The sequence below is a fragment of the Nasonia vitripennis genome, chromosome 2 (assembly GCF_009193385.2).
Source record: "Nasonia vitripennis strain AsymCx chromosome 2, Nvit_psr_1.1, whole genome shotgun sequence".
Classification (NCBI taxonomy): Eukaryota; Metazoa; Arthropoda; class Insecta; order Hymenoptera; family Pteromalidae; genus Nasonia; species Nasonia vitripennis.
In genome coordinates this window covers 5996326-6011540 of record NC_045758.1, presented here as the reverse complement: position 1 = coordinate 6011540, position 15215 = coordinate 5996326, and the positions used below count along the sequence as shown (strand labels likewise).

The following is a 15215-nucleotide window of genomic DNA, read 5'->3' as shown; positions in this document are numbered from 1 at the left end:
CGTAATTTTCCAAGCAAGCGTGAAGCTCGGGATCAAAACGTTTTGACGCGCTGCTGATGCTATACGTATATATATATATATATATATGGCACCGAGCCAATATATATATATATATATATATTGGCTCGGTGCCATCTCGTTTAATCATAGCAGCGAGCTCGATTAAAAAGGAGGAATTTCCAATCGAACGTAGGTACAGTCGAGAGAATTGTACGTCCGTTCAAGTAGAAAAATTGACGTGCGGTCAGCCTAGAGATGCTCCTCACCGATATTGGCTCATTAGATGCCAGCAGCATCCATCTGAATCAATCTCCGCGAAATATATATGAATTACGCGATATAGTCTTATCGAGGAATCGATTGCGGGATGCACGAGCCGCTCTCTCTCTCTCTCTCTCTCTCTCTCTCTCTTTCTCTCTCTCTCTCTCTCTCTCTCTCGCTCTCTCTTTCTTACTCTTAAGGCCGCTATCAAAAGCTCTTCTTCTTCTCCAGTCTCCCCCTAGCCGAAAGCCATAACCTTCTCAGCCGCGCGCCGACGGGCTGGAACGTGGGAACCGAACGAACGAAGCCAGTCGATAGCGATACTTCAGCGTTATTAATGACCCTGGCCAATATTACTGCCTCATCCATATATATCTATACACACTTTGCCGCTACTGCTGCTCGTCGATCTGAACGTATTACGCTACACGCCAGGCCAACGAAACTTTTATATCAGCCTCGGCTACTTACTCTTTCTTTTTCACGTTATACTCCATGCTCGCGCAGCGGTCGAGGGCTTCAAAATATAGCTATCGATTTCGGGCTGCAATTAAGTGTAAATCAATGTAATTATCGCCATTCATCTAGCTCTATCAAAGGCTATATGAAATTAACGCCCTGATTAGTGTAGATTATCGTAAATTTTGCTCTGATCAACGAGGTGTTAAAGCATCGAACGCAAACATGATTTGTTTTTATGGACTGATAGTTAGCCATTTAGATGAGAAGCGCTACTTCATCATATAACAATAAGAGCGTATGGTACTTGTACGAAATTCTTAGCAAATTACTTTTTCTAGATATGTTCCATGCACGTACACACGTCATCCAAACAAAGAAAATTAAAGTTCCGTAGAACGACCCACTCGACAGAGTATAGCGCAACTGTGCGAAACTCGTGCGGCAATCAGACTTTTCTTCATAAGCGGAAAAATGACAGAGAGCTGAGTAAACGACAAGCGCACAAAACAAGAGAGATCCGGCAGCTCTCGCTGGAAACATGGAAAAAACACACGTATACGCCACATACTCATCGGTTCATCTCTGTTGCACAAGCATCTTCTCATTGTGCTTCTTCCACTGCATCAGTAGTATAGCAGTAGCGGCGGCATCGGTTGGGACTATATACAGCCAGGCCGCGAAAACGGTTAGACGGCAACGGCGGCGGCGAGTCAGAGTCGCTTTGGTACGCAGCGCGCGTGATTGCACTCAAGTCCCCGGCTCGAGCAATATCGCGGCCACTCAAGGGCCATCGAGCTCTCGGGGCTGCTTTCTCATAGCCACCGTCGACGCCAGGGCTATATCCTACCGAGGAAAGCAAGAACCCGACCACGTATCTCCTCCTTTTACCTTCTCTCTCTCTCTCTCTCTCTCTCTCTCTCTCTCTCTCTCTCTCTCTCTCTCTCCTCGTCCCCTTCATCTCTGCAGTCCTTCCGCCGCCCTCTCTCCCTCTCTCTCTCTCTTTGCTCTCAAGTGCGCTTTCGACGTTTTTCATATGTTCCGTTAAATCAGGAAATGCAATCAAACTTTGCCCGAGCGGCTCTAGAGCCCGATGTACGTATATATGTATACGCGTAGAGGGAGGGAGAGAGAGAGGTCTTGGACTTTCGAGCCACTTGAGCGCGCGGACGGACCGAGTCGCCGCCTTTCATATTTTTTGTGTTTGTCGGATGGGACAGCCGGAGAGGAGAAAGAGCGGAGGCAAATTTTTTGCCGGACGCTTCAAAGCTGATGAACTTTTTCCAGCCTTTTTGCGCCGCCCCCGCCTGCGCCTGCTTGATTAGCCGAACGTTAATTGGGTTAATAAGATTTTGATTGAAAATAATTAGCGAAAGAGTCGCACACTTGCGTGGCGCTGAATGTATATCTGGCGGAATTTGACGAATATTCACTTCGTCAGTTCCGATGTAATTTTTTTAAACTTAATCAGATTCAATTTATATGAAAATCCCGTCGAGATACGTACATACGTGTGTGAGTATTAGTCCAGAAAAAAAGAGCGAGAGCCAGAGCGTACACACACATAAGAGCAGTACATCGTCCCTCGATAAATCAAGCGCGGGCGTCGGAGAGCAGAGTGTCCTCTCCCGCTTTGATTGATGATGTGTATGTGTTCGGTGCAGTATGAATATGAGAAGACAATCATTGAATTTCGCGGGGGCCCGGCCTACCCCTCGCGGTCGCGACGGCAAGGAGCTGATACAGTGTCCCACGTCCTCCTGCGATGGCATGGGTCATGTCTCGGGAAACTACGCTACCCACAGAAGGCAAGGCAGCTAAAATTCACTTCCGAACCATTCACACTCTCTCGCAACAGTATTATTATTATATTCGATTCTCTCCCTCTATTTTCTTTTTTTTCTTTCTATCTCTATTCTGTCTCTCATGACACGCACGATCGCCCCGTCACGCACTTCTGCCCTATATAAAACATCATACGGTCACGAAAACAGGAAAACAGGTGGACACGCTGGGCAAATCACAGATTTTCAGGGGGGGGGGTACATATTTCATTGAACTTGATCAGATCGAGGGACAATTGGATTTAGCACATTATCTTGGTTTCCTTGATTTTGTAATTTTTTTTGCATGCGTTACAAAGAAAATTAGTACGTTTATTTATTATACCAATGCAAAAACTAAACTTACGAAAACTAACCCGTACGATCTTTTTTATTATTAATCTTTAGTTTTGTGTATCTTATTATCACTCGATACGTGTTATTATTATTTTTATTTTATCACGTATATTTAATCGTATCAAATGTGTAGATGAATTTTCGTGTTGAATGCCACCTCCTTCCAATTCTAGACCCGACCCCTACGAAAAGGGATGGCGAAATCGAAAGAGCAAACATTTTATGCGCCTCATATAAGAATGATGCCCTTTGCGGGCACAGCTTGCGTATCATTATGCCAGCCTCTAGTGGGCAGTTTTGTAGCGGACTTAGCCAATGACCGTGTCATTGTAAAATCGTATACTTTTCCGGACGCCGATCAAAATTTTATATTAGTCATAAAAATGTATTGATAAACTTTTCATGAGCTCCCTATTTACTTCAATATATAATATTATTTCTAGCTTCAAAAGAATTCATATTTATAGAGCTATACGTTGTATGCCACAACACCAGCCATTGAACTGTTTTAAATCCATATTCTATTCTTCAAACAAGAATACAAATCAGAAGCAATATTGACTTTGGCTCACAATATACTCCATGCGTGTATTTTTTCTACTGGAAGACAAATACAATGTGAATCGAGCATTTTTATGACTTGAATAATGCATATAGAAAAGTGAGAAAAAAAATATATGTAAATTGATCAATTGGCAATCGACGAGTTTCACTGGGGTCAGGTATGAGTGTGTTCCCCGCTCTCCCTTCAGTGTTTTTAGATTAAGATTGAAGTTCTTCTCTTATTCGTAAAAAAGGACAAACTGCCGTAGCATACCTACAACGTATTCAATCTTATACGAGCGACACCTCATGAGTGATCCGAATGGAACACGGCGTTGCCATTTGCATGTTTATATATTTACATTTCTTGTATGTTATATCCACACTGATTCCGGACGAGTGATTCTGAAAATAGAAAAATAACTATATGTGACCGTACTTAAACCACATAACTCCAGCTTAGCAGATGACGTGGGAAATTTATATCAGTCCTGGCTTGTTTAACGAGCAAATGTTGCGAAACGTCCTGTCCTTGCGAAAATAACGATGTATATCTATGTAATTGACGCATATGTCATCAGACCGTCCGATTGAATTTTTCTTTCAATCGAAACGACGAGTAAGTAGGCACACGCCCCGAATCATGACGTCCTTTGGCAACGTCGCGTAAAATGCATGCGATGTATTATTGATGCCATTTCTGGACGTTTATGAGGTGTGCGTTCGCTCAAAGCCATTACAAGACGTTTGCGCTGCTTTCGACTCTCGTACACTCAGAGCACGATTTCATCCGAACAATAACAAAACAAAAACAGCGTTTCTGAGTGCAGCACTAAAGTTTCAAAAAAAAAAGAAGAAACACATGAAAAACTTGAAGCACAGCGTATAACCGTTGTCATGGCATTCTCTCTCTCTCTCTCTCTCTCTCTCTCTCCGCATAAGTTGAGCATAACAGGAGTAAACTAAGCATAACGGCCTGGTGCCTGTCTGTTTTACAGTCTGTCGGGATGCCCGCGAGCCGATCGCTCGCAGATCCAGGCGCATTCGCAGGAGCTCAAATGTCCAACGCCAGGCTGCGACGGTTCGGGCCATGTCACCGGCAACTACTCGTCCCATCGGAGCCTCTCCGGATGTCCTCGGGCCAACAAGCCCAAGAGCAAGCCTCGCGACGGCCAGGATTCCGAGCCCCTCAGGTCAGTATTCACACGCACACACATACACACGTATATGGACCATCTCCTCTTCGTATGTACACCGAATACGAGGCGATATAAATTTTATCGCGACGGAGACACTTACGAGCGGTTATAAAGTCTCTAGGATAAAACGCCGCCCTGGACGCGGTGCGCGCAAGGGTTGTGCCAAGGCAACAATGACGATTGTTTTTATTGCTCGTATAGAACTTTGACGCGCGCGCGAGAGAGAAGAACGTTCGGTTTATGCTACCGCTATGTGCATGGGGTCATTTGCGGTCGTAACGCGTTATTATTTTTGAATTTAAAAAATACGGGATAATCAGACATTCACGCTCGGTATTTAACATATAATAATACGTCTGCAGAGTTAAGCGCGTCGACGTGTGTCTGCATAATCTGTTGCGAATTCGAAACTTTGTAGAGAAAGGAAAACGCCGCGACATTTCTCCGCATGCATACCTATACGTATAACTCAGCGGATTCGTCGTAGGATTGATTGAAATCGGCAGACTTGAGCCAAGTCATCGTCTGTTGCGCTTTCGACAGCCATTACGAGCATGAATGCCCTCGATTGCTTCAACTCTCCGCGTACGTGTGTATGGATGAGAGAGGTGTATATACACACACACGAGGTCCTTTAAAGGGGCGCGTGTAGATCCCTTCAGTAGAGTTTACGGCCAAGACGCTGACTAATATCTGGCGGTTTCCGCTCGTTTCACGCTCACGCGCCTACTGTCTCTCTCGCTCTGCTACCTCTGCTCTTACTCTCCTTGGATATGGATGGCTGTCTCTGCTGCTGCTGCTGCTGCTGCTGCTCCTGGATGCTCTTGGATTTCATACACGACAGATGTCCCATTCCCGGCTGCGACGGATCGGGACACGCCACCGGCAAGTTCCTCTCGCACCGCAGGTAAATCGCTCATCTCCAACACCCCCGCTTCTTTTTTTCTTTCGTTTCAGCCTTTTGTTTTTATCCGCCTCAACGTTTGTATTTTCGTTCACATACCCGTCGATTCGCCTTGGTTCCTCTTTTTTTTTGCAAAGACACATTTCGTGTACCTGCGTTAATTACAAGGCCGAGCACGAATTCGCTAGTCGAGAGCTCTCCCTTCCGATTGGAACCACAAGACAATGTGAAGGCACAAGCACACACGAAATACGATGATTACAGCGCATCGGGCTGCCCCATCGCGAATCGCAACAAGATGAGGGTCCTCGAGTCCGGCGGTACGGTCGAGCAGCACAAAGCCGTGGTCGCAGCGGCCACTGCCATGAAGTTCGAGGGCGTCAATTGCCCGACGCCCGGCTGCGACGGCATCGGCCACATCAACGGCTCCTTCTCCACGCACAGATCGCTCTCGGGCTGTCCGATTGCCGGCCACGCGGTCAAGAAGCCCAAATTCGAGGACATGTCTGCCATGTACAGCAAAGGCATTACAGGTAAGCTCTTCCGTCCTGTTACTTCTTTTATCTTTACTTCAGTACGATGAACGATCTTTCTATTGTTCTTGAATTTCACTATCGTCATTATTACGAGGAGACGAAGAGAGTATCACTGCCCTCGAGTGATGCACTTTATCCTGACTGTTTTCTACATCAAATTTCGGAGTGATTCTCTCTTCGTACATAGAGCCAACGACTTGATTCGCGGTAGAAGACCATGTGAAATGTAATTTTCTCGGACCGAAGAATGAAGTCGATGGCTACATACTATTATGCGCCAAAAAGAGACCGATGATCCCTTTTACGAAAGCAAATCAGTCTAGAATTCCGTTGGTCTCTCCCTTTGACACCGGCGCGAACTGAGACACGCTAATTCTCTTTCACTTGAACAACTATCGGTTCTCTATCATTCGATATATTGCAAAATGATGATAACGTCGAAAAGAATAAGCATCTTGGACAAATTCTTAAGATAGTTGACCTCGTATTTGACTTTGTACTCTGCCACGCTCTGCTCTAATAACTCTCACGCAATGATGTGCTGTCATACCAATGAGGTTTTCCCTCTCCATTTTTCTCCTCGTCCATCAGATTTATGTTGTCCTCCGAACCTTTGTTATTATTTTTATTTCATTTACTCTCCGTATATTATTATATTTGTGTAAATACTAGATCATATCACGAATTTTTGTAATGATTCAGGCACATTTATTTCTTGTACTCTTCGTGACTCCAGTTTGAATTACGACACGATAGCTTTTATTGACTCCTTGTGACCCAATATTACAATGCATTGCATGTGTACGTGTAAGTATAGCTTTGTTACCTGGTCATATCAAAGTCAAATATAAATATTTTATACGAGTATAAAATATTCTCTACCTTTCCTACATCGACTATATAATTATCGAAAACTAAAGAAAGCAATTTTGCAATATTCCATACTCGATACACGACTTGACATTTTTTTCAACTCCAACTGTACATATCATGGAATAAAATATACTCTATTTGTAAGTTAAAGTTAAGTTACCTAAGAATGTATATACATTTTTACTAGTTTTACGATCCTGTTAGAGTCACGAAGAGTTAACAACTATTTGATTATAGCGTCTTAGAAGATAATTCCTGAATTAATAAAAAGATTCACGATTCCCTACTCGGCATCCCATATCTACATTTCCTACAAAGAACAACTAAATAACCAACTCTTTATCGACGTCCATACAATTAAAAAAGAAAACCAATACATTTAAAAAGCATAAGTGGATCAGCGCCAATATGATGAAAAATAATCTATTCTGGTTTATTCTGGGATCACAATCAGCTCCTTTCCTGTCATTGAGCTTTGAGGAGAACATTTACTTTTGAAGGTAAGGGACTGACGTACTCGGCACTTGTTTCTATGTGTTTCTTTTTCGGTGTTACATACAAAATCCTCACATACACACAAAGTTATCTCTTTTTTACAACAACAAAAAAGACGTTCGAGTGTTGGCCCGCGTTATTGTAACACTGTTACATCTATCTGCGTTATTATTTCTCTATCCTAATTTCGTTCTGTTTGTTTTCTTTTACTATCTGTAGTGCACAGTTGGGAGGAGCAGATAGCGTGATAATCAGCGTTTTTATCCTATCGGATAAAAGAATTCCAACTGTGCAGCGCAGAGATAATCGCACACTTGACTCTCGTGAGTGAGAGAGCGCAAAGAAGCCAACATTCAGCGTCACCCTTCATTCTCGAACTGTCTGGTATGATGGCACTTCACGCTGTTTTTTCCCTTCTCTCTATTCCCTTGACAATTGACTCGTCGAGTGTAATAAACGTGGCGCTTGCGGCGTCCTTATACTGAAAGCACTGCAGCTATTGTCTTCCGTCTCTCTTGAACTGTCACTTGAAAAAAAGAGAAAGAAAGAAAGAAAAAGAAAACAACGTACGTAAGCGACGAGTATATATTTGCGCAAACGAGCATTCCACAGGTTGCAGCCTAAGCGAATCGCACTAAAGACGCCGCACGCCCACGATTATGTATCACAGGGACACAAGCGATAAAGGGCTATAAAGTGAAATTGAAGGTCGACATGAATTTTCTTATCGGAGCTAGGGCTAATAACGCACTTGTCCGCGGCGGATAGCAAAAAGCCATAGTCGATGAATAATACACGCAGGCGTGTGCGACGATAACGAGCAGATAATACGCGCGCGCGCGCGCGACAGGTCATAAAAGGGAGCGAACGAGAATTCCCGAGGCTGCAGGTACAGCTTTATCGACACGCACTTATAGTGTCAAGCTGTATCTGCCGACTCACGGTCTCTCTTGTGCAAGCAAAGAACAAAGAAAATACAAGCGAGTGCAGCGAGAGTAGAGATTTGAAAAGAAATGAAAAAGGAAAAGAGGTGAGGCTGACACTGTGTTGTCGGGTCCAGGGGTAGACACAGCTCCGCCGCCACCGACTGCCGGGGTCCCGACGAGCTCGGGACCCGTGATCGGACCGCCGCTGAGCAGCAGCAACAATCCTAGCCAGCAGCAGCCGGTGCCGAACCAGGGCGAAGACCTGTACACACTGGAAGCCGAGATAACAGAGCTGCAGCGCGAGAACGCGCGCGTCGAGTCCCAGGTTCTGCGTCTGCGCTCCGACATCACCGCCATGGAGAACCAGCTCAAGCACGGGGAGAAGGTGAGTAGCTGCTGCAGCGATAGCGAGCGGCAGCCGATATATGACTATGACTCTGCTCTGCTCTGCTCGGTCGGTACGGAACCTGTCGTCGGTGCGCGCGAGCCTCTCTCTGTCTCCCTATCTGTCTCTCTCTCTCTCTCTCTCTCTGCATATACATTTACCGAAGGGATGCGTATGATCATATATGCTCCGTATCCGCCCACCCCCTTCCACTTCTCGTTTCCCTGATGCTCGTTGTCATCGACTCGTATACGATGTAGGAAACTCGTCGACCGATATTCGTTATTTTTCCTTTACCTTTCTCTGGTTCATCTGCAATGTGATAAAAACGCAAAAAACGCTGCGATCGGTTAACCTTGTTTCTTTGTTTATCTGCGTTTTTCCTACTTACTATCTGATGCAAAGAGCGTGAATGACAATGCCAACGTGCCAGACACTGTTTTTTTCTTCTGCGATATTTACTTTTTTCCGTTGTGAGATTACACACGTTTTTATACACACAGACACCTGTTCAATATACATATACGCAATTACAATATCAGTGCACTCGTTTATCTATCCTGTTTTGCCAGTTGCTTTTGGTTTTTACTCACCTGTGTACCTAGAGTTGCTCCTGAAGATTTCTATTCAATCGTCAGAAGGATTTGTTCTGTATTAAAAATAGAGTTGAATAGGATTCTTTTTGAAGTTAAAGAAAAAATCGTCAGTGAATATTAAAAGCTTCGTTTCGCTTCCACAGGACAACTCCTCACTATCACAGCGTAATAACAACCTGAACGAGTACTACCAGTCTCTGCGCGACAACATGATCACCCTGCTGGAGCATGTGCGAATACCGAATGCCACGGGTCCGGCTGGTGTCGTCGCTCCCGAGAAGATGGGCCACGAGAATTTCGACAGCTATCTGACCAAGCTGCAGACTCTCTGCACCGCTGACGGCTACTGCACCGCCGACGACGGCCAGCGTCCCATCTATGAGACAGTCAAAACCGCCCTGCAGGACTTCACTGTGCTGCCCACACCCATCTGAGACCATCCGCATCAGGGCCTTTACCGGAGAAACGATTACGCCTAGCCTCTCGCCTACTACAGGCTTTAGATCGTCCCACGACCGTCGTGCATATTATTCGTCGCAGCTTCCAGAGAATTCGGAAAATTGATTGTACTTTGTGGGTTTTGGAGCAGCAAAATTCGCTTCTTCTACTTCTTGAGAGAGGCTCAACAAAATTGCATTACATTTTTTACTACTGCGTGCTATCTTCTTTTTCGTCTCATTATTCCTCGATGACGTGGTTCAAAACCAGGGTACAAAACATTTTTACGAATTCTTCGTGTGACGAGAGTATAGTTTAAGACTTCTGATTGAATGTAATCTACGGTTATATCAATATTGTTCTTGTGTATCATTCTCGTGGGATGGTTTCGAGCGCTAGCTGCATTAATGCAGCCGTAATCTCTACAAGAGGCTTATATACATGTCAAACGCGAAACATTGCGCCCGAGTTTCTAGGCAGTCATTAACGAGATATCGCGTGCGCGCGCATTGCCAGTCGAGCGAAATGAGATCGTCGAGCGGACAGATGTCTTTCACAAGATAAGGGCTGTAACGTGCGACACACTGTTCTCCGCGTTACATCAATCGTTTAATGCAACGATGCTACGCAAGTTGGCTATTTTTACACAGATCCATCTAAAGACTTGCGCTTTGATGAGGCAAATGCGAAAAAAGCCGACTGCTTTGATCTCGCGCGCGGACAACGCTTATACAGAATTGGCGGATTGACGTTCGTATGCTTGGACGGTAATAGAATACGATTTTCAGATGGCCCTTCTATTCAAAATATATACGTGAGTGTATAAGTGTAAAAACAGATTAAGTAGAAAAAAAGAAACGAGTTCTGCCGATGATGGAGAGAACTCTAATAGGGACTGCCCGTGCTCAATTTTAACATTTTCCGATAGAAAAATGAAGGTATATTAATTATTATGCGACGTCGACGTTCTTTTGTACATATAATCATATAACGTCATGCATAAGCAAAAGCGATTTTACGAAGTATACTTGTACATAAAACATAATCATAAGCAAGCTAACTGTAAGACATTTATATATTACTCGAAGAAAAAAAAAGTAAAGAAAATCAGAAGTAACAAATAAAACAAACACAGACACACAAGAGATAACTTGTAGCGGGGCGAGAGAAAAAAACGTTATACGGTTATGCGATAAGACATGTAAAAAAATTTAGCTTAGCTGTATATCGATCCTTACTTGCGCTTAGAATTAAATATCGTGTAACTATGACTATTATCGTTCACCCCGTTCACATTACTGCTGTTTATCTGTCACAGCTGCTACCTCTACAAGGGTTGGCATGCTTTAATTAATAATATTATTGGGTATCACCGTATTAACCATTTTAACGTCGGAAAAAAGAGAGAAAGAGAAAAGCTACTACTGCGCGACTGTTCATTGTTGACTTATCATCGCACTTCAAGTGAGTTCGTAAACGTGTATCGTATACAATAGCGATGTCGATTTTTTCTCGTTTCGACTAATACGCCAATGATTAATCAATTACGGTGGGGTGAATTGAAGAAGCGAACGAGAAAAGACGAAAAAGGATAAATGGTGTTTATAATTTGTAAATAAGTATTTGTAAGAAGAAAGAATGCGAGCTTCTCTTTGTGATGTGGCGGGTCGCACCAATTTTGGCGGATCGTCGTCAGTCTTAAAGAATCCAGACTCGATTCTTTGGTCATAGTCAGTATTACGTTGATGCAGAAAGATTTCGGTTACACTTTTGATACTTTTTTGTGGCAATTGGAAGATTCGATAATGTTTAACATAAATGCATTATAACGGAGTTATAAATTCAGTAATTCTAGATACCTGTATATTACGCTCATTACGTAATTTTTCTCGTTTAAATTCAGTTGATATATGGCTAAATAAACGAATTGATTAGTTAAGAAGTGTAACCTGTAATGCGAGTTGATATGGAAGGGATCGGAAAAAGTGCAATCAAGAATCATTCGATGAAGACGATACCAGTGATCTTTTTCGTGTTCTATAAGATTTTATTTGATAATTTTTAAAAATGATTGCATATAACCTTTCAATTTATCGTTGATCGTACATTTTCTCTTAACCTGATTACGTACCTAACTTCTTATATCATTTTGTAAAAAATCATTTTGTTACGTGCCTTGACAACTTTTTATTTAAAATAATATTTCTATTATATCTAGTGGTAAATATCATTGGTTTCGTGTTCAATCTTGATATTTCATCGAATTAAGAAAACAAGATTTTAAGTGCAATAATCGAATAAAGTATGTCAATTGCATTGCACTCGATTTTTCGCGAAGGGTCAGTATCCCAGTACAGTGATATTTAGAATTTATTAAACATTATATGCTATTAAATTCATTGTAATATCGTTAATAAGTTATTTGCGTATGGTTTAGCATAATGCTGCGATAATTTGTTCATTACCAGTGTGACCAGTTGGTGATTTGCACTAGTCGATAATCCTTGTTATAAAAAAATGTTATCTGGGTTATTTTTTTTTATTATGATTATTATTGATTTGATTCTTTATTAATTTTTCAATTGTTATGAATAATATATACAATTTTTTACATAATGCGATGAACCAAGTTTGTCGATGTATGTGTACGGCTTTGTTATTTTTATTTATCTAAGGTATTTCAAATAATATTTCGAGTACTCACAGATTCTACAATTGTGAAATACAAAAGTTCTAAGGAAGTAAATATTTAAATTTAAAATGCCTTAGATAAAATAAGTTGATATAAGTTTTAATAATCATTCACATCTCTTGATCGTTTTATTCATCTTGCACTGTAACTTACCTATGAATGTTTTTATGAAAAAAGCGACAAATGCCTGTCACTGTATCGTTGTTAAATCAATTGAACACATGATTTCATCATAAAACAAACTAAAAAATTAACAGTGCGTGTTCTTCTCTTTGATAAAAAAGAATCCAACTTTATGATCAATTGTATGACCGTGCTAATAAAATACGCTACGTTATGACAACTAGTCAGTATAAAAAAATGTCTTACGATTATTTTTCTATTCTCTATCAACATCATTATACTTTAAATCCATATATCTATTCTATTTTCCAAATTCAGAATGATTCATGAACTTGTCATGTATTTAAATTGTTTCAGAAAAAAAACATTTAAATCATTTTTATAAATAAACGTAAACTTTTGATCGAATTGAACAAACAGCAGTGACACTGATTTATATAACAACTAAAAAATTTAGTTTATTTTCATTGTTTGCTTTATAATTTATATCTTGAGATATTTCCGTGGCGATTGAACCACAGTTAACTAGCACGTGTCGCGTGCACTGATATTCATCGATTTTATGAGCACATTTTTGTCCTTGACGCTAATTGTTGCGTATATATACACACACACATACACACATATATATATATATATATATTTATTTACTTACCTTGTTACTACGCTCTTGTGCGTCTTTCGCACAAATTTATGTTCGCTAAGGAGACAGAGCACTGAGAAGCATAAGGCAACTCGTAAAGAAGGAATGCAGAAATGAAAGGGCAGATTTTCGATACGAAGTGAGAAACGAACGTTAATTATCAAAGTATACGCGCAAAACAAAACGGATGTCGGGGAGTTATACTTATGTTAAGGACTATCGATATCAGTCGCGTTTATAGGCAAATTAAATAAGGAGTAAAATGAGAATTACGATTTTTACCACTGCTATGCAATTAGAACGTGATATAATGTATATAAAAGAGGTAGCGGAATGAAAGATCAATTATTTACGTGAGTGAAGTGTGACACGCAGCAGACACGAGATGAGAATAAAGTAAACAAAGTAGATGCGTGACGGTATGAAAAGGCGTAAAAGACTTTATTGTGGAAATATACTTTAATCAGCACCGTGTAATGAGAGTAAATGATAAAATTTAGAAAATAGCGACTAGTCAGACGACATTTACGATTAAACTTTGAGTTAAGATGAATAACGGAAAAAAATTATGTATACACAACATTTTTCGTTATTTTGTTCTTCAGCGTTTTTCACGATTAAAAAGCTCATAAATTGCGTCTACATATAAAGCGGTTGTTGGCTGGCGCCGCCTTCTCGAGGTCAAAGGTTATTTCGGCACAGAAAAACATATAACAGAAAGTCGATGAAGTAAAAAAGAAAGACAGCATCACTGAAGAAAACGATAATGGTGTATACCTGCTTGTTATCGTTCGTCGGAATGAAAAAAAAACATTATCTGTGTGTGCTCCATGCGCGATGATGGCCAACTGTTGCTGAATTTGTAACGATGAGCATTGCCTGTCGATACGTCGTTACCTTTTCGTTACTTTTTATCATTGACATGATTATAATTATTATCACTATTGTTGCGGTTGATAAAGTTCTACGGTACATAAGTTCAGCAATATGCTTTAACTCATAAGTATAAATGTTACTCTGATTGAATAAAGCGTATTTATCGATGAAACAATAATTGAACCTATGATTCAACCTTTCGTTTATAAGCAGATATTTTGTTTTTGCTGTAAAACTATAGCAGTAACTTTTTTATTTTCAAAGTTTATGGGGATCAAGGCAACAAAGACGGTGAGTTAGTTTTGTTTCAATATATTTATATCTCTCATTAAAAAAAAGAGTCTTACAGATACAATCTTGCAAAACGTTGTTTAACTTACGCAACTTATGCATTAACATTATAAAATATATATCACAATAAAATGGACGTGTGTTTGTGGGTGTACCTATCTTCAAAACCGCATAATCGTCGTCGATCTCGCTGATGTGCGCGAAAACGCTCGCGCGAGCGTTCGCCTGTTCTTTCCTTACGATCGTACTCTCACAAAGTGTATCGACATCCACGTCTCTTTTTTTTTTTATTTTGTTATAACAATAAACATCGAAAATATCCGTGCGCTGGTACAGCACCGCGACCGGCTTTGGAAGCGCCGCGATCGTCGCGCGTCATCGTTTCCTTTCTTTACATTATCGTGCACAACAGAGCTTCGTCACACATTCGCTTGTCCGTTTATTTGTCTTTATTTTTTATATGCATGCTACCCCTCGACTCGACTTCGCCGACCGCACCCCCGAAAATACCTGCAGTCAAGGACTTGAGGAAAAAGAGTTTAATGCTTTACAAAAAGAATTAAACAAAGACGAGATGCGCAGGCAGCGAGAGCAGGCGAGAGATTGAAAGAGTGATGGAAAGAATCACGAGGATGCTTTTTTCGGCGTGTTGAACTTAAAGGCTAATCAACTCACAGAGTCAGTGTACGCCGTGTGGTTTATCCCCGTTTCTCTTTGTTTTTGGTCGTTACCGCGCTGCAGTCATTTTTTCATCTCTCGTCGATGCTCTCGCTTCTCGCTTCCCGACGGATATGT

General features: G+C 41.4%; 1 protein-coding gene across 11 annotated transcripts in view; it reads left to right on the top strand.

Moving 5' to 3' along the window:
- LOC100122454 overlaps window positions 1-14307 on the top strand; it is a 206622-nt gene extending 192315 nt beyond the window's left edge. For 8 of the 11 annotated variants that reach the window (XM_031923867.1, XM_031923866.1, XM_031923869.1 and 5 more), the window contains 5 exons: window positions 4442-4636; window positions 5487-5549; window positions 5811-6079; window positions 8511-8761; window positions 9501-14307. In XM_031923867.1, the coding sequence (XP_031779727.1) occupies window positions 4442-4636; window positions 5487-5549; window positions 5811-6079; window positions 8511-8761; window positions 9501-9791 (1069 nt within the window). In that variant the 3' untranslated portion in view covers window positions 9792-14307. Of the gene's footprint in view, window positions 1-2384; window positions 2557-4441; window positions 4637-5486; window positions 5550-5810; window positions 6080-7409; window positions 7456-8510; window positions 8762-9500 lie in introns of those variants that run through there. The other 3 variants (XM_031923872.2, XM_031923873.1, XM_031923874.1) reach the window with 3 other exon arrangements.
- Window positions 14308-15215: the final 908 nt, after the last annotated feature.